Source organism: Monodon monoceros, unplaced genomic scaffold (genome assembly GCF_005190385.1).
Source record: "Monodon monoceros isolate NGI ecotype Baffin Bay Population unplaced genomic scaffold, NGI_Narwhal_1 Super_Scaffold_9, whole genome shotgun sequence".
Taxonomy (NCBI): domain Eukaryota; kingdom Metazoa; phylum Chordata; class Mammalia; order Artiodactyla; family Monodontidae; genus Monodon; species Monodon monoceros.
In genome coordinates this window covers 20,141,502-20,165,174 of record NW_021703786.1, presented here as the reverse complement: position 1 = coordinate 20,165,174, position 23,673 = coordinate 20,141,502, and the positions used below count along the sequence as shown (strand labels likewise).

General features: G+C 45.0%; 2 protein-coding genes across 3 annotated transcripts in view; one reads left to right on the top strand and one right to left on the bottom strand.

Moving 5' to 3' along the window:
- Positions 1 to 19,448, bottom strand: part of NMT1 (N-myristoyltransferase 1) — a 30,746-nt gene extending 11,298 nt beyond the window's left edge. Inside the window, exons 1-3 of the mRNA XM_029212296.1 lie at positions 19,097 to 19,448; positions 7,639 to 7,747; positions 5,041 to 5,185 (exon numbers count right to left, since the gene is read on the bottom strand). Of these exons, the coding sequence (XP_029068129.1) occupies positions 5,041 to 5,185; positions 7,639 to 7,747; positions 19,097 to 19,227 (385 nt within the window). The 5' untranslated portion in view covers positions 19,228 to 19,448. The remainder of the gene's footprint in view (positions 1 to 5,040; positions 5,186 to 7,638; positions 7,748 to 19,096) is intronic.
- Positions 19,449 to 19,570: 122 nt separating this feature from the next.
- Positions 19,571 to 23,673, top strand: part of DCAKD (dephospho-CoA kinase domain containing) — a 20,584-nt gene continuing 16,481 nt past the window's right edge. The window contains exon 1 of one of the 2 annotated variants that reach the window (XM_029212870.1): positions 19,571 to 19,672. The gene's annotated coding sequence lies outside the window, so the exon portion shown is untranslated. Of the gene's footprint in view, positions 19,673 to 21,066; positions 21,106 to 23,673 lie in introns of those variants that run through there. The other variant, XM_029212866.1, reaches the window with a different exon arrangement.

The window sequence follows — 23,673 nt, the reverse complement described above, 5'->3', positions numbered from 1 at the left end:
TCTGTACATTCTAGGCACTCAGTTCATGCTTTTACTGACATTCGGACTCCTGGCCCAAACACACCATTCTAACGTGTAACAGGAAGCTGTGGACCCTCCCAGTGACGGATCTGTGGGGCAGGTGTAGCGGCAACGGCTGCATCCAGCCATGAGCTGAGCACGACACCATCAGGACTGACCATCTAACTCTCGCCCGGCACATTTACTGAACTCCAGTCAGACATGGCGTACCAGGACAGAGCTGGGAAAAGACAAGGTCCCTGGCCTCACAAGATGCACCATCTTCTGGGGAAATATTCAAGAAATGAGTCATTACCAACGTGCTAAGGGTCACAAATTGCAAAGTACAGGCAACAATGGGGACACAGCAGGGAAGAATCCAGCTAATTCTTATTTATAAGCTGCTCCCAAATAGGTTTCCTTGGGAGAGCGGTTATATATTTTTTTTCCCTGGTTTAGAAATTGGCCTTTTGATTAATTCATAAAGCCGCCCTTGTGAATTGGTTTAATATAAGTCAATCCACTTTCAATTCCCTGCCACGTATAACTTTTTGAGCCTACCAAGCCAAGGGCTGGACCCTTGGAAAGTACCAAGGATTTCTACTCTAGTCTAGGTGCTAATCAATTTTCCCTATCTTGTTTTGAACTTATACCCTTTGCAAAAGACGTTTTCACTTATCTATCTATGGTAGTGTTGGGTCTTCATTGCTGCACACGAGCTTTCTCTAGTTGCGGCGAGCAGGGGCTACTCTTCGTTGCGGTGTGCGGGCTTCTCGTTGCAGTGGCTTCTCTTGTTGCAGAGCACAGGCTCTAGGTGCGCGGGCTTCAGTAGTTGTGGCACGCGGGCTCAGCAGTTGTGGCTCATGGGATCTAGAGCACAAGCTCAGCAGCTGTGGTGCACAGGCTTAGGTTGCTTCGCGGCATGTGGGATCTCCCCGGACCAGGGTTCGAACCCATGTCCCCTGCATGGGCAGGCGGATTCTTAACCACTGCGCCACCAGGGAAGCCCTCCAAAAGACATTTTTAAACTTCAGAACTTTTTTATCAATATTTTTCCCCTAAATGATTTCATGGACAAGACACTGGTGGTCTTTGCCACTACATGACAATAGTCTCAAGGCCAAATCATTTCATTTAGGCTGGTTACTAGGTCCTGCATGCACCAAGCATTTCCATTTGCGCCTTCACCATGTGTTCACAGAATCCTAGAATGCTCCAGCTCTGGGGCAGGAGCTGGCGAATGAAATGGACGTAGGTCCTCATCATCATGGATACCAAAGAGACAAGCAAGCAGGCACCTGTCACTCAGTATAATGAGAGTCCACGACAATGAAGTATGGTAGGAGGGGGAGGGGTCAGGAAAGACCTCTCAGAAGAAATATCTAAAGATGTGATCTCAAGGATAATTAGGAATTAGGCAGGAGTGGACTGGGTGGGGCAGGGAGGGTGGGTACACTGAGGGAACAGCACAGTCAAGGCCTGGAGATGAAGTGGGGGGAAGGAAGGAAACTAGGAGAGGAGGCTGAAGAGGAGAGCGGGGACCAATCGTGGAGGACCCTGCGAGCTACTACCGAGGCTGGACTTCATCCTCAAGGCTGTGGGACATCCTGAACGGGTCTTTAAGGGGGAGGGGAGGGAGGAGTGACATCCTGAGATTTGAATTTTACAAAGAGTACTCAATAAGTGCTTGTCAAGTGACATTACTGAGTGAACTTTTATACAATATTCAATTGGTAAGTCTTAATCTACGTGTTGACAAACCAGCTCTCACAGGTTATCTCAAGGCTGTGTGCCATCTGCAAGACACAGCTGACAAAGCAGAGTTAGAGCAAACACTGAGAAAGCAGAAGCACTTTGAACAGACTCGCGGTCCGGGGTGCCAGCAAAGCTGAGAGCGGCGCAGGGCTCCTGCCTGCGCTGCTCGGTGGAGACTGGCCTGCCTGCCACCTTCCAATGGCTCCTGAGCGCCTCTGGCTGAGTTGGCGCGGGCTGCTCTGCAGAGCATGGCAGGAATGCAGCCAACTGTCTCTAGGCCACCATGAGCCAGCGAGCAGCTGAGGAGGACGCTGGGAACTCGGAAAGAAAACCCTGGACTTTCAACGGGTTTCTTTCTGTACACTCTACCCCCAAATGCTCTCTCTGCCTTCCGACACCGAGATCCAAAACTAAGCGCCACAGTGCATCTGTGAAGGACTTGGGAGAAAAGAATGTGAGATCTGGGAGACCTTAAGCCAAACGAGCAGGACAAGGGACAAAGTGGGGAAGCTTCTCTCTCAGGGCCCGGGGCAACCAAGTACGAGTCCGCCTTCTCCCTTTCTTCGGGAGAGTTACTTTTTAAACTAATCTAACAGTGGCCAGATTCCACCCCACTAAGGTCAGGCAAAGCAAAAGGATTCCTCATCCTCCCACTAGCGCAGGAAAAGGGGTGACTGAAAAAGGAGAAGGACATGGCCTGAAAAGGGAGATCAAAAGTTGATCTGGGAGCACAAAGAACTGTTATACAGCTGAAGACACTGGCTGTTTACAGGCCTTGCAATGGTGAGCTTAGGATGATTTTTTTTTAAAAATACACTTATTTATTTATTTGTGGCTGCGTTGGGTCTTCGTTGCTACGTGCAGGCATTCTCCAGTTGCAGAGAGCAGGGGCTACTCTTCGTTGCGGTGCGCAGGCTTCTCATTGCGGTGGCTTCTCTTGCTGCGGAGCATGGGCTCTAGGCATGCAGGCTTCAGTAGCTGTGGCACGCGGGCTCAGTAGTTGTGGCTCATGAGCTCTGGAGCACAGGCTCAGTAGTTGTGGCGCACGGGCTTAGCTGCTCCGCGGCATGTGGGGTCTTCCCAGACCAGGGCTTGAACCCGTGTTCCCTGCATTGGCAGGAGGATTCTTAACCACTGCGCCACCAGGGAAGTCCCAGATGATTTTAAACTCCTAAAGAATTCTAAGTCTTTTGAGTGAAATACAATCTAACTCTCACCACAAGTTGGGGAGTGCTGCAAACACAGTACACTTGATATGCTTGAGTCTCACAATTAGCCCCCAGTTAAGTGGAAAAAATTAAAGCAAGAAGCTATAAATCACTCTACCCTAAGGACAGTCAGAAGCAGAACTGGGGTGACACCTCAGCCACGTGGACCAATTGATGCCTATAATGTGGTACTTTCTATGGGCTGACTCACAGACACAAAGGAATCCTTTATTTGGACCTGACTGACCGCAGACCTGAAAGGCAGACTGGCCAGAAGCTTGGAGTGATCACTCTTCCACCGAGCCCCACACCACACACTGCCCAGAAGGCACATCGAGAAGAAACAGAACAGCCTCATTCCACCTTCCCGAGGCCATCTAGGTCCCTGTGAGCAATACTGTGGCTTTGTCACGAGCTTTCTGAGAACAAAACGGGAGTACTGTCTACATACAGGTGGAGAAACTGAGGCAAACATCAAAGAGTAAATGAGCTAAAGCAGAAGAGAAGCCCATTAATCCCAACTGGCCTCTTCACCAGGTTCCATGTCTATGAAGAATGGAGCAAAGTCACCCATTTGCAAATTCTTAACGAAAAATAAAATCAAACTAAGACCCCATCTGAAAACAGCCAAGGTGCACAGCAGCCCCCCACCCCGGATGCCTCTTCGTGCAATTCACTCAGAGGTGGAGCGTGTGGCTCTCGATTCTTCCCGCTGCTTCGTGGGGGAGTGGTCACCGGGGCCCGTTACCTGTAATACCCTAAGAATAGTATTGCTGTGACCCAAAGCCTTGCTGGAGGGCTTAGCCAGTGGCCTGGGACCTGGCTGACCGGGACAGCTCAACAGACCTGGTGGATGGGTGAGGGCAGGGTTCTAGAACAGTGCCTGCTGCTGATTCACGACTCACAACCACCCAGGCACTGCCTTGCTTTGCACCCTCTGGGGGGCACGTCTCAGCTTGCTTCTGGATTGGGACTAAGCTGTCTACAAACTGCATCTGCTCCAGAGCAGAGCTTCTCAAACTTTCAGAGTGGACACAAATCCCCTGCACGTTCTGATTCTGCAGGTCTGGGGCTTGAGATTCTGCATTTCTACAAGCTCTTAAGCAATGTCCATCCTGCTGGCCAGAGGGGCACATTCTGGAGTAGACGACTCTCCTTGGGCACAGCTGCCCCTCTCCCCTCACCAGGCTTTCATTCTGCCCTCACCCCGCTCTTCCCCACCAAACACACTGTCAAATCTCACTGTGTCACTGGAGGGGAGCAGTAACATGGGCAGCCTGAAGGTCACTCATGTTTGTTGGTAACACACGTTTTTTTCAACATACCTACTTTCCCAGTCACATAGAAAATAGGAACTGGGCTATCAATGGGTCTAGGGGCATGATGCAACCCACTGCAAAAACGTTCTGTCAGTAACACCCTCTGAAGTCAGCCGTCAAGGTGAGCTGTGGCTCAGTCTCAGCAGGCATCTCTAACTCTGCTACGACCAGTCTCTTCCAGAATCCTTTTATTTTCTGCTTGCCCCACTCCTTTGAGAGTTCATCATAGCTTTTTAAAGAGGTGCCGACCAAACCTGCATATGGTATTCCAGGTGGAATTAAACTATCACTGTTAAGCAGAATGTCAAATTATTTTGCATCTATTAAGCACGCACTGTCTGAGAGACAAGGGGAAGAGGCTGGGGACTGGCCCACTCCAGATTAAACACTTGCCCAGATAAACAAGTCTCTCCATAAAATCTATGTGGGAAGACAGGTCCATGAGCACACATCCCCACTCACCATGTGCCAATGCCCTGGTTTTCTTTGTAGATTTAGACTGGATGATGACAGACTAAAAGGACCATTATTTGTTCTCAGTATGTGTTACTGTGAAATGATAAGGTCCCTGAACAACAGTCTTTTCTGAACTGCACTGTAAAGACTATCCTCTAAAAACAGCCACCAAAGAACAACAGAACTCTCTCGTCCTCCCTCACAAATCCAGCATAGAACCCTCAGCATGGCTGAGGCACATCCCTCGCCCTCGCCCTTGCCTTTGCCTTTGCCTTCGCCTGGGGAAGAAAGCAAATACATACCCAGTTTGGGGACGGGCTGCGTGTCCCAGAACTGGTAGCTTCGTTTGCTAGCCTCCTCCATGGTTTTCGCAGGTCCCTGACCTACTGAAAAAAGTTCAATGGCCTTCTGTATTTCCTGGATCCTCTCTGCTGGCAAAGAGTTCATCTGAACAAGACAAAGTTGGGGAGAGAAAAGGCCCATTATATTAATAAACACTTTTGATTCATTCAAGTCCAAGAGTTAAGGGGGTACAACTCAAAGAAGCGGTGTGGTTCCTGAGAGGTCAGCTGTTGAAGTACAAGTGGAGAAGGAGTGGTTGACGACGAGCAGTATGATAGGGAGGTGCTTCCTACAGGGTTTCTCCTCTTCTTAGTCTTACGATGGTTGACGGCAAAACATGGCTTAGTGTAAAATTTCAAACAATGCAGAAATGTCAAAACACACAGAAGATAAAAAACCCAACAGTCCCATCCCTCAAATATAATCCTTGTCATGAACAGTCTTAAATTTGGGAGGTAGGGTGAGAAGAGGCAAATATAATTTCAGACTTTTTTCATGCAAGTTCCAAACACACACACAATTTTCAAAAACTCAAATTGGATCGTACAGTATTATTTTACTGACTGTTCTTCTTTAAACACTATGTCTTAGAGACCGTTCCACACAGTCACATGGACCTGCCCATTCCAACAACTGAGTCCCCTGCGTGCACAGACTACAATATATCTGGCCAACCCCCTACCAACGGCATTTTGGTGATTCTGGTCTTCAGTTTTACAGACAATGCTGCAATGAACTTTCTTCTACATCTGTTTTTGCTCACTGAATACGTATTTCTACAGGATAAAGTTTAAGAAAGGAGGCTTGCTGGGTAAAAGGAGATGCACGTTTGAGATTATATATATTGTCAACTTACTCTCTAAAAAGAAAATATCAATTAACCCAGTGAACAGTGTATAAGAGTGTGTTTCTCAAGACCCTCATCATCAATTTACCAAATCTTAATCTCTGCCAATCTAGGAAAAAAAAATGTTGCTTTAATTTTCATTTCAAATTTAACCATCTTTTCATATAAAAACCTTTATTTTTTTCTTTGTGAATGGCCTACTCATTTCATTATCTTAAATTTACTGATTCATGTATTGCAAGTATTTGCCCAGTATGTTGTTTACCTCTTGACTTTTACAGAGAAGTTTGAAATTTGTCACTTTTTCTTTTATGGCTTCTGGATCTTATGTCCAGCTTAAGATTATACAAATACCCATAACTTCTAATACTTCTACTTTCCTACATCTTTTTTTCATTTAAATTGTGAAGGAAAGAGAGAATATAAACCAATATATTTACATTGCTTATTCCTGGGAGGTAGAACTGGAAATGATTTTCATTTTCTTCCTCTGGCTATGTTTTTTTCTAAATTCTTTACTATGTATTCCAACACTCTCATAAAGAGAAAAACAGAACGGCTACATAAATGGTGTTTTGTTGAGATTTTCTAATCTCAAAGTGAACCATTTTGATAAAGGTTTCAGTTCAAACCCCCCTGGAGTCATCCAAACACCCACCCCCAGACAAACAAAGAAACAAACAAGAATCCCTAAAGCCAAAGCATGGGCTTGGGCTAGGATTCCTGACTGAAAGACCTGGGTAAACCACCTCCTCTCGTCTTTAAAATGGGAAGACCCCCACCTACCCTGTAGAGAAATTGAAGGTTGGGGTTAATTTAAACCATGTGCCTGGCAAGAACCTAGCTGGCCAGCATGGTGGTCAATAACGGTAGTATTTTTTTTTTCACAGTGGGTTTGGTATTGAAAATATCAAAAAAATTACTTGAAGCCATATCTCAATAAGGTAGGAGATTCAAGTTGGAGTATGACTTTCGAGGCAAAAAGCAAGGGGTGGGTATACTGGAATAATGAGACTGGATTTCTTGTGAGGCTTGTAAACTGAGGCAATTCTAAAAGAATTATGGATATGTTTCGAGCTTCCTCCAGGGCCTACTTTGAAGAGGACAGCACTTACCTGAAATAAAAGGTTTTCTTTTTTTAATGTGGCTTTATTTAAGAAACAAAACAATCCTTACCCATACTTCTGGGTTTTGTGTCGGTGCGTCAGTCTCAGAGGTAAGCTCTAGGCCAATGGTTCTCAACTATGGAACTCAGAAATGGGCTCTGTGGGAGTCTCAGTTCTCATTACAATAACTATAGCATCAACAGAATGCTTGCAATATATAAAGGTCTGCCTTAATAGGAACAGGCCTTTCATTCTCATAGTGGTGGGGACTGAAGACAGAAAAGGCCGAGAACCACTGCTCTAGGCCACAGGGGCGGTCACAAGGGAATCGCTCTGTGGCACATAGCACAACACCCCATGCAGGTATGCACCTATAAATTCTGAGGGGGCACCAGGCTTGGGAGTCAATGTCTAACGTGCTGTGCCTTTTAAGGTAGGATAGCAGTTTCAACACCTAGGTCTAGGGCAGCAGAGGGATCCAACTCCTCCCTCTCGAAGTAATACCAGTGGAGACTGTCAATCCACACTGTTCCTATACATTTACCCCAACACCCTCTCATCTGAAAAAGCGACTCTGTCACCAGAAAACAGAGCCTCCTTGTTACCTTCACAGGCTGATCCTGGGCTGAATCTGTCTCACTGCCTTTCTCTTTCTTCTTTTTTTGTTTCTTTTTCTTCTTTTTGGCTCCAGTGTCATTGGCTGGACTCAAACCACTGTAAGACAAAGTAAATACTGATGCAGGGTTTTTAAAAAATCATCTGTTTTGAGCTACACTGACAAAGAGCTTTCTGTAGAGCCAGACCCTCCTTAATCAAGCCTGTTGGCTTCAGAAGCAGACCAGAGAATCCAGGCCCCAGAAGGGGCACTTGGAGGACACCCGCAGACACAGCTCTCCTCTCCACTCCCACCAGAGCCCAGGGAGGGAGCAATGTGCAAGGGATGGCCTATTTGTTTGAAAGGACCGAATTTCTGTTCTTGCTTTTATTTTATGCGGTTTATTTTCTTTCATTTTTGGCCACACCACGTGGCTTGCAGGATCCTAGTTCCCCGCAGGGATCAAACCCGGGCCCACAACAGTGAAAGCGTGGAGTCCCAACCACTGGACAGTCAGGGAATTCCAATGGTTATTTTCTTTAGATTGCCAGGTTGCTGGCAGCAAAGGCAAATGATAATTGTTAACAGGGCATTCATACCACCAACACTTCCTTAGAGCCTGGAATTTAAAGGGATGACAGCCCAAAGTGGTCTTCTGGAAACTCTCCCTCACTTCCGCTCCCACCCTCCTGATGCATTAGGTTTTCTGAGTTGCCCCATCTGGACCTAAAGCACAAAGCAGTACTGGAAAGGGAGGAAGGAACAAGGAAAAAGGTAGTTTAATGTTGCTGTGATCTGTGTCCAAAATAGTCAAACGCTCATGAGAAATGCCTAAATCAGGCCTGTAGGACTGAGAACAACTACCAGCCGGCTCAGACTGGGTGATCACCACCAGCAAAACACGGCACTAGGAATCTTGGGAAAACAACAACAATGAACACCGAGCCACCCCTGCTAAGAGGAGACTTACATGAAACGTGTGTGCCTGTGAACCACAGTAATGGGGATTTCTCATGCTGCTTTCCCTCTGCATGAGTCACCCAATGAAGGCAGCAAAAACAGTTTCTTAGCCACATTTAACAGTTTCCTACAGGCTTTCATTATCGTTTTCTGTATTGTCTCCCAATATTTTTGAGACACAAATCACATATTATACTGTGTTTTGCTAACATTTTCCATTCATTTGCTCCCAAATGTTTTTTCCCAGTTCCTGTTGATTTTAGGATAATAGTTTTGATTCTGGGTTTCCTTCATTTTATTGATGAATTTTAAGGTTCAGTTTGCAGGCTGCTTTCCTAATTACTGGTTTTTTAATAGACTTATGTATGTATGTATGTATGTATGTACTTATGGCTGTGTTGGGTCTCCATTGCTGCGTGTGGGCTTTCTCTAGTTGCGGCGAGTGGGGGCTACTCTTCATTGAGGTGCGCGTGCTTCTCATTGCGGTGGCTTCTCTTGTTGCAGAGCACGGGCTCTAGGTGCACGGGCTTCAGTGGTTGTGGCTCACAGGCTCTAGAGGGCAGGCTCAGTAGTTGTGGCGCATGGGCTCTAGAGCACAGGCTCAGTAGTTGTGGCGCACGGGCTTAGTTGCTCTGCGGCATGTGGGATCTTCCTGGACCAGGGCTTGAACCCGTGTCCCCTGCATTGGCAGGCAGATTCTTAACCACTGCGCCACCAGGGAAGCCCCCTAATTTACTGTTGTAGTTGGTTTTTGCCATGTCTAAATTGATTTGGGCATTGTCAGACTGGGAGTAATGCCGGACTATTACTCTGCCATCCTCCCTGGAAATCTTCCATTAAAAAGTCTAAATTAGGAGTCGAACACAAGGGTACAGTGGACCCTAACCTGCAGAATCAGCTAAGTGCAGGGTTTTATTTTAGCTGTACAGTCTAGATAATCAAATTTTCAAAGAATTCAAACAGTATAAAATACATTTTACATACCATATGGTAAGTATCATTTAAGCTTTATTTTATAATTCAGAAAGGCTTCATGGTCTTAAAGTGCCTTGGAGTTATTATGAATATTAATTATCATCTCATAGCACATGGTACTGTATAGGGAGAAGGCAACGTGCTGCTATTTCCCGTTGCAGAATGTCCTCAGATTTCTCTTGTCCTAGTCTCGTTAGGAGTGCTTGCATCCAGACTTCACAACCTTGCACTTGGACTAAAGTTATCTCCAGCCTTTCCTGGATCTCCCTGACATCACAACTTCTCTGCCTCCTCCTAAACTCTACATAGCAGTGGGACTCACCTCTGTGAAAATGGCTTTCCATGAGTCCTTCCCACGCTTGAAAGCCTACAGTGACAGCAGCTTCTTATTCTGGAAGGTATCAAGCCCCGCTTTCCCCTCGGCCCATCACATTCAGTTCCCATCTAGCTCATCCACCCTTACTTCCCCTGCTCGGGAATAACTGTGCCTGCACCCGTGGGGCCAGGCCTCTCACCAGGCCCCTGTTGCAGAAAGACTAAAGTCAGGGAGAGCAAGTAAGGTCCTGACTTTAGTCGGAAGTGTAAGGTTCTGACATCCAGATGCAAGTGCACCTCCTAGATACCATATTAATGGTACACACAAGGAAGGAAGATCGATAACATTCAGAGGGGGAATAAGGTAAACACCTTAAAACCAGATGCTCAGCAAAACCCCCAAGGCCATGGCAAAGAATAGGAACCATAAAGCCATTTACAGACTGAAGATAAAGCTTTCCTCTTATTATCTCAATTTTGTTATTATGCACAGGCCTGTTCGCAGCCTACGACAAGCCTGTGTGGTTTTCTGATTCCAGAGACATTCTCACTTCAGTCTCCGGATTGTATGCAGCATTGTAAGTTTAAAAGCTGGTTGATGGGGACTTCCATGGTGGCTCAGTGGTTAAGAATCCACCTGCCAATACAGGGGACACGGGTTCGATCCCTGGTCTAGGAAGATCTCACATGCCACAGAGCAACTAAGCCCGTGTGCCACAACTACTGAGCCTGCGTGCTGCAACTACTGAAGCCCGCGTGCCTAGAGCCCGTGCTCCACAACAAGAGAAGCCACCGCAATGAGAAGCCCGCGCACCACAACGAAGAGTAGCCCCCACTCACCGCAACTAGAGAAAGCCTGTGCGCAGCAATGAAGACCCAAAGCAGCCAAAAATAAAAAAATTTTAAAAAACAAAAAGCTGGTTGATGGTAGGAGACAAAGCAGCATTCCACTGTTGATACAATTTATAAGTCCTTATTCATTTCAGCTTATGGAATGAATTATCTGGTCCCTGTATATGAATTACCATAAGAACTGTTTTTATGGAAAAAAGAATCAAAAAGGTTAAAGTGAAGAACTGCTGCATATTAACTAACTGAATACTTACTAAACACAATTTCACATAAGGAAAATAGAAGAAATTGCTTCCTCCGACTGTAGACATCTTCACAAATAGGCAAAATCGCTAAAAACTCCCTTCCTGCCTTTGCTCTTGCTATTCAGTGGAGTCACTTCCGTGTAGCCATCTCTTTATGGACCCCATTTTTGTGGACAGACCCTGGGTAGAACTCTTGTTCTGTTTTATGCATTATTAATAAAAGTGCCCAGCAAACTCCAAGACCCAAACTAAAACCAAAGAGCTACTTTCATTTTCCTTGGATTGGCTTGAATTTGCACATGCAGCTACTGAGCAACGATCCTGCCTCAATTTGTGCATCAAGAATACGGAGACACCTGAAGAACAAAGGAAAGTTTAAAAAAAGTCACTGTCACTGAGCTACCAGGTATTGAGCCATATTCATGAGAACACTATGATGAGCTCAACATGGTTTGACAGTCAACAACCCAAACAGGAAGACAACTGACTCGGAGAAGAGACTTCCAAGGAGCACAGTAGGGTTAGCTCTCCAGGTGATTATAATACCTTTAATTATCCATAAGAAACCAAGCTCAGAGGCCTTGAGAGTAGGTCTTCAGGAAGCCAATACCATTTCACAGGATGGCTTCAATCTGGATTTGGGAAGAACCAAACCAAACGACCCCACGGAAGCTAGACTGGTCCTTCTCAAAAGAATTTGGCTTCATTTTTAAAGGGACCTGGAGTCCATACCCACTGGGTGAGTATCCCTGGGCATGCTGGGACTCCACAAATTAAAACAAAAATCTCTCAGAGATCTCTCTAAACCTGCCAGTCACCTTAACATACTTCAAAGGGACTGGCCAAAACCTTGGAATACAGCAAATCAAAGTCTAACTTTGGTTCATTTGGTTCCAAAATAATGAGCAGAGAATTAGTGAAACTTGCCCCCTTTTTCTGGGGGGGAGGGGTTGCCTGCAGTGGAAAGGGAGACGGGAATTCACATAAAAATTTTGAAATGTACATTCTAAAGTTGATCAACTCAAGTCACTAACGACCAACCTAGTGAATATGGGATGAATGAGCAGAATGACAAACCAGGAACAGAGAAGTAAAGTAATCAAGAAATGTCATTTTTAAATGAAGGTCAAAATATTCTAAGTTCAAACATATAAGAAATCCTATGGATGCTCTGGTATAAAGTCAGGGCTGGGGACTTCCCTGGTGGCGGAGTGGTTAAGAATCTGCCTGCCAGTGCAGGGACACAGGTTCGAGCCCTGGTCCAGGAAGATCCCACATGCCGCAGAGTAACTAAGCCCATGTGCCACAACTACTGAGCCTGCGCTCTAGAGCCCGCGAGCCACAACTACTGAGCCTGCGTGCCACAACTACTGAAGCCCGCGTGCCTAGACCCCGTGCTCTGCAACAAGAGAAGCCACCGCGATGAGAAGCCTGCGCACCGCAACGAAGAGCAGCCCCCCCGCTCGCCGCAACTAGAGAAAGCCTGTGTGCAGCGATGAAGACGCAACGCTGCCAAAAATAAAATGCAAATAAATAAATAATAAAATAAAGTCAGGGCTGGGGGAGGAGATGGAAAATGAACTTCAGTACTTATTTCTAGAAATAGAATGCAGCACCAGAGTGTGTGCTGGTGGGAGGGAAGGGCAAGCTGACAGAGAGCAGCTCGAGCTGCCAACCTCCAGATAACAGCAGCAGTGCAGGTCCATGACACAGGCCTCCTCTTAATCCTACTGATAACAAAATCCACTCAAAGGTGCGTGGCTGAGGGACAGAAGTTGTTTTCCTGGGAGCTAAACCACCAGAGCTGGAAGGAATCTCAGGGCCATCTGGCTTAACCTGTTGTTTACAGAAGAGGCGTGAGGCATCAACTAACCAACTAGTACCCAGGGACAAGTCACCAATCTAACCACTTGGCCCATTCCTCCCCAAACACTGAAGTCTCATTCCCCGTGAGAATTTATCTGAGAACCTTCGAAAGCCCTAAAACAAATTCTTGCGTATCAGAGGAGCAGACAGTAAAGGCAACGAGGAGAGGGAGCCATGTTTTATCCAGAAAGCCTCCCTGACTCCTCCAGCTCTCATTCTCATTGGTGTCCATCTGTTTTAAGATTATGATCTCCCACACAATTTAATACTTTATATATATAATGTGTTGCCGCCTGGCTTCCCAATGAGATAAAAATTTTCCTGGTACAGGGACCATATCTTTCACAGCTGTTTCCCACAGCATCCCTAGTTATGCTGAGCACACAGTCGACAGTTCAACAAATACGTGCCTGACTGATGCTTTCCAGGCACAACAGACTAAAATAAAACCCTGAAAAGCCAGAACCCAAAAGAGGGTCAGCAAAACATCTTCAGCAATGTTTCCATAGGACAGCTGTGTTAACATTCTATGAAAGCAGTGGCGATGCTGTGCTCTTTTGAGCCACTGTTTGAGATTTTAAATTATCAACTTTCTTATTAAATTATCAACTTTCTTATTCATTGTCTTCTCCCTCCTTAGGACCTGTTCTATTTCTATAAGAGTTAAAACAAAAAAGCTCCACTTTAACGACTTCAAACGGTTCCAATGTCTTAAACACAGACCATGGTTTAGTTTTGATTATGAGATCAAAAGAAAAAAAGAGTTCAGAAAATAAAATTCACGACTTTTGGTTACCTGTTTTCTACCCCAAAAATCTGGAAGTTAAATTTTTTAGGCTAAAATTCAAAATTTCCAGAGAAACTTAATAAATCCTAGCCTCTAACATCCTTTTGATTCTACTTGTAGACATCAGGAAATCCTTCTGCAAATCAAATTTTTTTTTTTTTTTGGCCATGCCAGTGGCTTGCAGGATCTTAGTTCCTGGACCAGGGACTGAACCCGGGGTCACAGCAGTGAAAGCACCAAGTCCTAACCACTGGACCGCCAGGGAACTCCCCTTCTGCAAATCAATTTATTCATGAGGTATGATTTACCAGCAATCCTATCGGTACAGTATTCAGAAGGCCCAAAGCCAGGTGAATGCAATGGCATTTACAGGGGGCCCGGGTGGAAACCACATGGCATGAGTCAGTATCAGCTGCCGATCCTTGTGCTGAGACTGCAGGATCCCTTAATGCATCCCCCAAACTCCGCAAACTCCCACCAATCAGTTATTCTTACAAAAAGCTGCTTGTGAGTCCTAAATTACTGTAAAAATAAAAACACTCTACTACTGCCATCAAGGTACCCAGGAGGCCTGTGAAAAGAACAGCAGTTTGTGGCAAGGGATTACAAAAGGCTGCTTTTACTGCCACCCTCTGCCCTCCCAGGGATGGTGAGCCAGAATCTTGGGCGTGCACAAGCCAATTCCTGTCATGAAGGAAAATTGGTTTTTACGGGTCACAAAAGCTGTGATACACTAAGTAGTTTACAGTGGGAATGAGACAGAAATGTAAATTCTACATACTCTGGGTTGGTTTGGTGAGCTAGACTGTAACCTGGCAACTCCTAGGTCAAGTCAAGTGCGGTTCAGAGACCATTTTCAGTAATTTTCAGAGCAGTGACTCAATGCTGGCAGCAACTTCACACACTGGAATGAACTCTGAAAAAGATATCAGTCTATCAAGGACGGTTTAGAGGGGCCAGTCACCTCCATCACCAACTGGCTCCCTAGTTTGGGAAAGTCCATGGGTTACTGAATGCATCCAAAGACAGGACTCACACTGCAGCAGAGTCAGGAGGAAGGAGTCAATGTAGGAGGGAAAAGAAATCCAGCAAGTCCAGAATGGATCCTCCTGGGTGTCAAAGGGAGAGGTGGATTTGCAAATCCCAAGCCTCATTACAAAAGCTAAATCAGTCTTTATAAGTGAAGTCTACATGAGATAATCCATGTAAAGGGCTTAGCACAGTGCCCAGCACATAGTAATGCTAGCAACAGAGAACATTTATTGAACACTTAACAACAGTGAACCCTCCTTAGCTCCCTCTCGAAGAAAGCAGCAGTAGAAAAAATTCTGAAGCAAGTACCGACCCTGTTGAAGAATATTAGTTTCGTTTTGTTTTGTGCTCTCAAGAGAGAACATAGTGTTTGTGTGCCTTAAATGCAACAATCACAAGAGCACCGTCCTTGGGGAACTGGAAGAGAGGCTTGCAGGGCAGAGATTTCAGATAAAAGGTTAAAAGGAAGAGCTAAAGCAGCATCCTCCTAAAGTTACTAAATTTATGGTCCCAAAACTTATGGACTCTGCAGGGAAAGGGTTAATGGCAGACTTAGTAAAGCTGGGGGATTTTAGAGTGAGCACATTAAACAATGTGAAAAATCAGCAAAACTGGTTTGCCATGAACAGCAGTCTCCCTGAAATAGGCTCTCATTTACTTTTCATTTCTTCTGCTCTCCAGTCCCTTCTCTCTGAAGCAGCTCTTGATTAGTTTCTTTTTAATTGCCACTTAATTGGGAAATAAAATTAGAACACTTATTTGATATCAGTGATGAGGTTTCTCTTTTCATTTCTGCTTTGATCTAGTTTTGAAAAACCAAAAGCTGAAGAGAGAAATTAAGAAAAAGGAACTAAAAAGATTTCTTCTTCTAAGAGCCAGATACAGCTATAAGCCATCAAATAAATGTGGAAAGAGCCACTCTTGGAGAATCTGAAGAATAAAACAGAAGCAAGTAAGGATAGCTTTATGGAATTCCATTCAAAAAGACCTTTCTTTTCTCTTAAGTTTCTTCATAAAGGATAATACCTCATGATTAGGAAGTGAAGAAAACTTTTAAGAACCCATATTAACCTGTCCCCATGGAGTAAGAGAACAGAATGGGAAACAGACATCCCTTATCAAAGCATTCTTGATCCATGGCTTCCCAGCATCTCAGTGGTATCGATGACACTGCAGAATAAATTCTAGGAACGAATCCTACAAACAAAATAGTCTAAAAGTTTTCCCTTTCCAAAACACCCAGATAAACTTTACTTGTCTGTTATCGCACAATTAAAATCTACTGCCGGCTGATAAGATTTCTTCTTTAGCGATAAGTCTCTCACTAAAAACAAACAAGCAGCAGAAACTAACACAACACTGTAAAGCAACTATACTCCAATAAAAAAAAATTTTTTTCTTTTAATTTTAAAAAGGGGAAAAACCAAAGAAGCAAATTAAACCCATAGGTGAATCATGACCTGCAGGGAGATACAGCATAAAGATGATCTTAGTCTGACTCTCCACTCAATTGCTCACGGTAACTTATGCCAGGCAAGTTACTGGGGAGGGGGGAGGGGTGGAACGCTACCCCTATTTCTTTCCTCTGTTGAGTGGATTTAAAAAAAAAAATAGCAGATAGAAAAACTGCAGGCAGATACATACACACACACACACCTATATACTATATGTGCACACATGTGCACATGTGTGCTTATATGTATACATGAAATTTATACTCACCAAATATTTAATTATGGAAGAAACACATGACTAAAAAAATCAAGAACTAAACTTCTACACAAAGAAGGGATGTAAGAACTAGCAGAACTGTATTTCCTATTATTCCAGTACATGAACGCATTTCACTTCATTAGTGTAAAGCACTGAGCCCATCCTGAAAGGCCCAAGAGAACCAGGGTTAGTTTGAACTATCATTAACTTTTATTGCATACTGTCTTTTAGAACTGTTAGCATGAAAAGGAGATATTCCCCTTCAATTCTTTTATCACTTTTGAAAACATTTAAACTAATATTAAGTAAAGGCAAGAAAAATTTCAAGAAGCCAAAAAACAGTGGAAAACTACCACAAAAAATTGAAGGATCCTTGATATCTGTGGATTATTTCACAAAAACTGTAGTAAGGCTTACGAGACTTATTTGCGAAAAGGAAGTGTACATGTGAGAAAATATGACATCCTTCCTTCCCCTCAGTGAGGAGAAATGAAGCTCCACTAACACTGGGCTACGAACCTCAACATTTGTCATTCATTCATCCAGCAAACACTCATTAACACCCACTAACTGCCAGGCATCTCAAAGACAGGATCCTTGTTCTGAGACCTCACAGTAGGTAAGACCTGGACTGGACATGAATGTTATTTAACTACTGTCATGATAAAAGCTACAAAAAAAATACAGTATGTGATTGGGGGGGGCAAGCTGGGGGAAGGAGAACAGGGAAGATTTGAAGAATAAAAGGAAAGGGGAAGGCTGCTTCAGATATTATGTGATTTAATCTTTACAACTGGAGGCTAACTAACTTTCCCAAGGTCACAGGACTATTAAGTGTCAGAACCAGGCTTTGAACTCAGGTTTGAATGATTCCAAAGTCTATGCTTTTCCCATCATACCACACAGCTTCTTCCCAAAACTGTCTCCTCTGACAACTGACGGAAAAATGTTGACTCCATCCCAGATTCTAAGTGTCAGAACTAGACTCTGTCCTCCAGGCTGGGTCCTCTGCTTTTCACCTGTCACCTCCAAACTTATTTATACAGATATCTAGATTCGGGCTGCTAAAAAACTGAATTTGTTCACCCAGACCATAACCATGTACAACAACAACACACCTCCAAAGGTTTTTTTTTAGGTTACCACTTTGTTGTACTTTAAATAAAACACAGAACTTTCCGCCAAACAGTCTTGCAAAGTGATTCACAGACTATAAACCAATTAACGAGCTACAGACACTGGTCAAGGCGACAGTTTAGCATTGAAAACTAAAAGCAACTACACACACAGCAAAGATGAAGCCATACTTTCACTTCTGAAACGAATTTCAAATTCAAGAACTCTCACATATGACTGGAATCTCTACTCAGAAGGGCTGCACTTTCCCTCCTTCCTGTTCCTACTTCCTCTTTCTCAGCTCTTCCTTTCTCAGGAATCTCACACTTCCAAACAAGGCTTTCATTACATGAGATCTGTGTGCAAAAGAACACAGTCCTATAAAAACCAAATTTGACAAGCTTCCTTTTCCCCTACATTCTTCTTGTGGTTTTTAAAGCTGATTGAAGAACATAAAGCTAGATCTTTTAACCTAAGATTTCATCACAAGCCACTTATAAACCACTTAAATAATCCTTTGTTCTCCCACTGCCTTAAGGTAGCAGAATTTCTCTTTAAAGTTTATCCAAAGGTCTCAACCTTCTACTTTTTCCTCCAGAACTACCACCAACCGATACAGCAAATGACAGGATGGCTATGAAAATCAGACTACCAAAGACTCAGCCAAAGTTATACATCCAAAACAGTCTCTCATGACTTTCCGTTAGAAAACACATATGTAAATATAGATAGGGAGAGCAAGCGTCAGCGCCAGCCACTGTTAACAATATGGAGAAAGAGAAATGATAGGGTGTGGCTTGCAAGACTGAACACTGATTTGAAAGCTCAACACTCAAACGCCTGATGCATTTATTCTACCCGAGGAACAGTTACCAGTAGGCAAGACCCTCAAGTACAGGAGATGCAGTATTAAACCCACTTCCAAACACTGTCCAAGGAAGCACCATCACTCAATTTCTCGAAGCGCCAGGCTACTTCGCAAAGTTAACAGAGCAAAGATACTGGAAGACCTAATTATGGGCTGTTCAGGAAACTTATGGATTATTTGGAGCAACAGACACGGTATACATCCAAACATTATCATACAGTAATTACGCAGGGTTTATAAGGTGAGTTTATATCCTGGGATTCTCTAGTAGTGATATTTTACAACATAATTATGGTTGGTATAGCCTGATGAATTTCCTCATTGAAGGTGAACTGCAGTGAAACGTTTTATTATTCGTTTACTGCTAATCACGTTGTTCACACACCTTATAAGTAACGTTCCTTTTGAACTGCACTGTTAGATTGACCTGTGTTGTGCCACTGAAGACCATCGTCCAACATGCTCTTTTCCTCGGACGCGCCTGAGCCACACGAGTGGAACATTACACAGAAGAACTTTTATATAATAAAAGTATTGAATGTCTCTGGGTCTTAATATACTAACCACCCACCCCTGATAAATGACAAAGACAGCAACGAATCGCCAGGCAGGATTCCAATGTCTCAGCCAATAAGAAGGTGGGGGTGGGGATACACTAAGCTCCCGATGACTTCCCCGCACCCCAGAGACCCAGGTTGTGGGGGACTGGATGGGAATTGGACTCCGAGGATCTTGTTACCCCCGGTTGTAGCTGTTGTCCTCCTCGTTCTCGCAATCGCTGCAATGCTCATGGCCGTTTCCGTTCCCTTCCATCATCTGCGGCAGCGGAGGTACCGGCGGCTTCACTGCTGTATCACTCTCGTCCGCCATCTTGAGTTGCGAGAGCCGGCCTCCGCGCCTCACTACATGGGGGGTTCCTATTGGACGAGGGGAACTCGCGCGACACTCTGGGTTTTGTAGTTTTTGTGGCGAAGGTATCCGTAGCTAGGAGAAGGTCATTCCCAGGAAACCGGAACAAGATGGACTACAATACCCAGAAATCAAGAGGGGAGGCTGTCGTGGGTGGGAAGACAGCACTACCCGGAAGTTCTGGGAGTTCGGCCGCGCGGGAAGAAAGAGCGGCCCAAGGTTGGCGAGGCCCACGCTCCGCCACCCGGGCGGCCGCGTGGCATGCTGGGAATTGTAGTTCAATGTAGGTCTAGGGTTTGGGGCATGGGCTCCAAAATCCAAGGTTTGACCTCATCCCGCCCTTGCTAGTGTCTGGGCCGCAGGTGAGCCGTTATTGGCTGCCGTTAAGGACTGTTACCATTCCCGGGTAAGTAAGAGGCCTTGAAGCCCGCGGCAGTGCCCCACTGGGAGCCCAAATGCATAGGGCCTTCTTGAAGAGCCCTTACTGCAAGAAGCCAGGTTGGCTCCTGGCCGCGTTTCCTCACTCGGGACTCTGGGCAGCCCCTGGTCGTTGGTAGCTCGAGGCCTCTTGAGAGGCGGTGAATTGTGATATGCGGAACAGTGATCCTCAGCAAGGACATCTGACTGCTCTGTCAGGCCTTGCTGTTTAATTGGCCGGAAGATACTGAAGCTCTTCCACACCCACAGTCCCTTTCATTCTCCGCAGCAACCCTTCACAATTAATCTTAATGAGCACTTACATGCCAGGCTCTGTGGTAAGGCTTTTAGTACATCTCATTTAATCCTGTCAACAAGCCTAGAATGTGGGCACTGTTCCCGTTATTCACAGACAAGAAATGTGGCCCAGATTGGTCGGTAAATTGCACAATCACATAGCTAATAAGTGGCAAAATCAGTGTACAAATATGGATCTGTCTTAGGCCCTCTGAATTTTTCACCACCACAAAAGTCCCATTGTCTGATACATCTACCCAAGGAAATCAGTTATTAGAAGGTAATTTTGACATCTTAAGCTATTTTTACCCTTGACTGAGTGGTCCACTCCCTTGGGTCTCACTCCTGTGACTGAATAATCGCACCTGATTCTTGAAGCAAAGCCCAAAGACAAGGGTCGCATTCCTAGAGATTTTCCATTCAGGTTGGGTTATGCTGGGTGGTGAGGGAAGGACAAATTCTTATCATCAGAGAGCTCCAATGGCCAAAAAGGGAAATAATCTTTGCCTTTGGGAAACTCTCAACGTGGGAAGAGGAATAGAGTAGGAAGAAATAGTTCCCATCTGACTCAGGGAAACAAAACAAATAAAACAGCTAAATATAGTTAACTTTTGGTTTTTATATCAGTGGCAAGAGCAGAAGTAAATATGACCCAAAGCAGCAGATAGCCCCCAATCATTTATATTTAACTTTGGGAGGCAAAGACACCCACTCAGGCTGAGAGCTGTTACCCACACTCATCTCTCCAGGGCCAAGACTGCTGCGATGACCTTATATGCAGTGAAGGCAAAGGGAGGAGGTCAGAGATAATAATAAAGCCTTACATGTGTCAGATGGATTTAACTTTTCTAAGTGTTTCACCTATTATAGCTCATGCGACTTTGTGAAGGAGACTTGAAGAAAATCGTGCTTGCAGAAAAAAAAAAAAATCACAGTGATACCTAGTTGCAGACCTTGGGTCAGAACCCACTTCTGTTATTCTAATTCCCAGCCCTATATTTTCTTTTCCCACAGATTCGTAGAGGTTAAACAAAGGCTAATGAAACATGACTGATGAAGAGTGATTGTAGAGGATGATGGTGCTGGTGTCTGTGGCCCCTGCCATTCTTGCAATTCGAAGCTTAAGTAAGACACTCTGCATTGTATTTCACTGCAAACTGAGCAGTTTTTGCTCAGTGGAGAGCCTTTCTGGGAGGTAGGCAGGCAATGTGACTGTTGTGACCAAAAGGGCTCTAGAGTGCAGACTCAGTAGTTTTGGCGCACGGGCTTAGGCGCTCCGCGGCATGTGGGATCTTCCTGGACCAGGTCTCGAACCCGTCCCCTGCATTGGCAGGTGGATTCTTAACCACTGCACCACCAGGGAAGCCCCAGCAGGGCTGGTTTTATTCCTGTTTTACAGTCAGAAAACAAGAAGTGCAATGATTTGTCCAAAGTTTCACTGCTACTTAGGATGAGTTTGGACTTGAACCTGGTGTTTTAACACAAAGTCTGGTGTAGTAACTAAATTGCCTTCCTCCTTTGCCTTTCCCAGGGGGGGAACGTATGGTGAGACATATGGTGAGACATATGTCTGGAGAGGTGATCAGGGGCCAGGTTACAGAAGGCCTTAAGTTTCAGGCTTATCTTCAGAGTTTGGACTTTATCTCCCAGCTGGGAAAGTTTTCTTAAGCTGTTTAATAAAGGATAAATATTAATGATATTTGTGAGGGATGGTATAAATTTAATTGCATATTAATATTTATTTAAAATAAACATATGGAAAGTAAGTTTAATTTTAAGAAGCGAGTCAAAGACCCAGGAGTCAAAGGAGTCATCTCTATTGGACTCAGAATGTTGTTCACCAAACACAACTTGATGCAACTCTGTAGTCCAGCCACCACGCTAGATGCTAAGGACACAGGGGTGACTGAGATGCAGGTCATTGTCAGGATGAAGTGAGATTGTGTAAGCAGCCAGAGCCAGCTCAAAGTTTATTATTGCCATCCCGAATAACAGAGGATATGTGTTTGAGCCAAAAAAGCCCTTGATGGCAACACCTCAAAACTGCGAAGGTGGGGGCTTCCCTGGTGGCACAGTGGTTGCGAGTCCGCCTGCCGATGCAGGGCACGTGGGTTCGTGCCCCAGTCCGGGAAGATCCCACATGCCGCGGAGCAGCTAGGCCCATGAGCCATGGCTGCTGAGCCTGCGCGTCTGGAGCCTATGCTCTGCAACGGGAGAGGCCACAACAGTGAGAGACCCGCGTACCGCCAAAAAAAAAAACAAAACAAACAAACAAAAAAACCTGCAAATGTGGAGCTTCAGTTCAGAGGAGGTTCTTGGGTTGAAGCCCCTGCAGCAGCCCTTCAGCCTTTCTTCCCCGATCATCCCAGAGCAGAGGGGCATCTGCTGTTGGCAGATTGGACCACAAGGATGCCTACTTAGAAAACAGAGCCCCCACTTGTACATCAGTAGCTCACAATACTGTAAGGCAGAATCCGGGAAAAGCAGGATCATCTTGCAGGGGTTTCCTAACAATGCACCCCAGGAAGAGCTTTATACCTTGGGGGAGGGGCAGGCATCTTCCTATTCCTATCACTGCCATGGCCAGCCATGGTTACTGATGGGAGTCTGAGTACCCCTCTGATGTGTCAGGAGTAGGGAAAAGGTGGAGAACCACAAATCGAGGTTATCTGAAAGTTGTTTAGTCCAGGAAGGGAACTGGGCCATTAGATCTGGTGCTATGGAATAGGAATTAGAGATGTTTTAGTATGACCCTATGGATTAGAATTAGGAGAGATATTACCTAAGGAAAAACTTTCTAACTGCCAGGACTGGACTTCAAAGATAGCATGAAGGTGTCTCGAAAGACAGTGAGTTTGCTGACTCTGGACATGTGCAAGTAGAGGTAGCAGAGATGATCTAGACAGGTGTTTGGACCAAATGGTCCCTTTGATCATGAGATGCAATCCTATTTATTGGGTGATGTCAGCCAGTGCTGTTGATATCAAGGAGAAAGGTTTCAGGGACTGGAGGGATCAGAGAAAGATGTTGGATTACTTCATCCTTCAGTGTATTGGATCCCTACTATGATGGGCACTGTTCTAGGCACTGAGGATACTAGTGGTGAAGATAGACAAGATTCCTACCTTAAAGGAAGCAGAAAGCAGAAGTACAGGTAAGGGAGAGGGAAAGGAGGTAGAGTAGGAGTTAATTAAGGACCACCTACTATATGTGAGGCACCATTAGATGCTTTTATGTATTTCCAATTCTTTCAACAAGCAGCACAGTAGCGATTATTTGCACTTTGATTGAGGAGAGAGAGTGAGAGGTAAAGTGACTTACTAGGCTTGTATGGACATAATGAGCTCTGCGGCCAACGTACATTTTAAGAGAGGGCAAACGGATTAACCTTTAAATGTCAGTTTCCTTTTGTGTAAAATGGGGATGACGGACGGTATCTACCTCAAGGACTGTGAGGATTCAATGAGATAATTAATGCCTACAGAGTGCTCTTAAGACCTGGCAGGTGCAATGTGCTTAGAGGCTGCACAGCTAGTGATGGCCAGTCCTGAATTCGAAGCTAGGACTCTCCGGATTTTCTCCCCCAGCTTGGAAAGGCTTTGGCTCGGAGAGAGGAGTAACCCTGCGGTCCCCAGCGGCCCAGCGCTCTAGGGCTGCGCGTTTTCCCGATTCTCCTCTCCCCGGTCCCGCCCC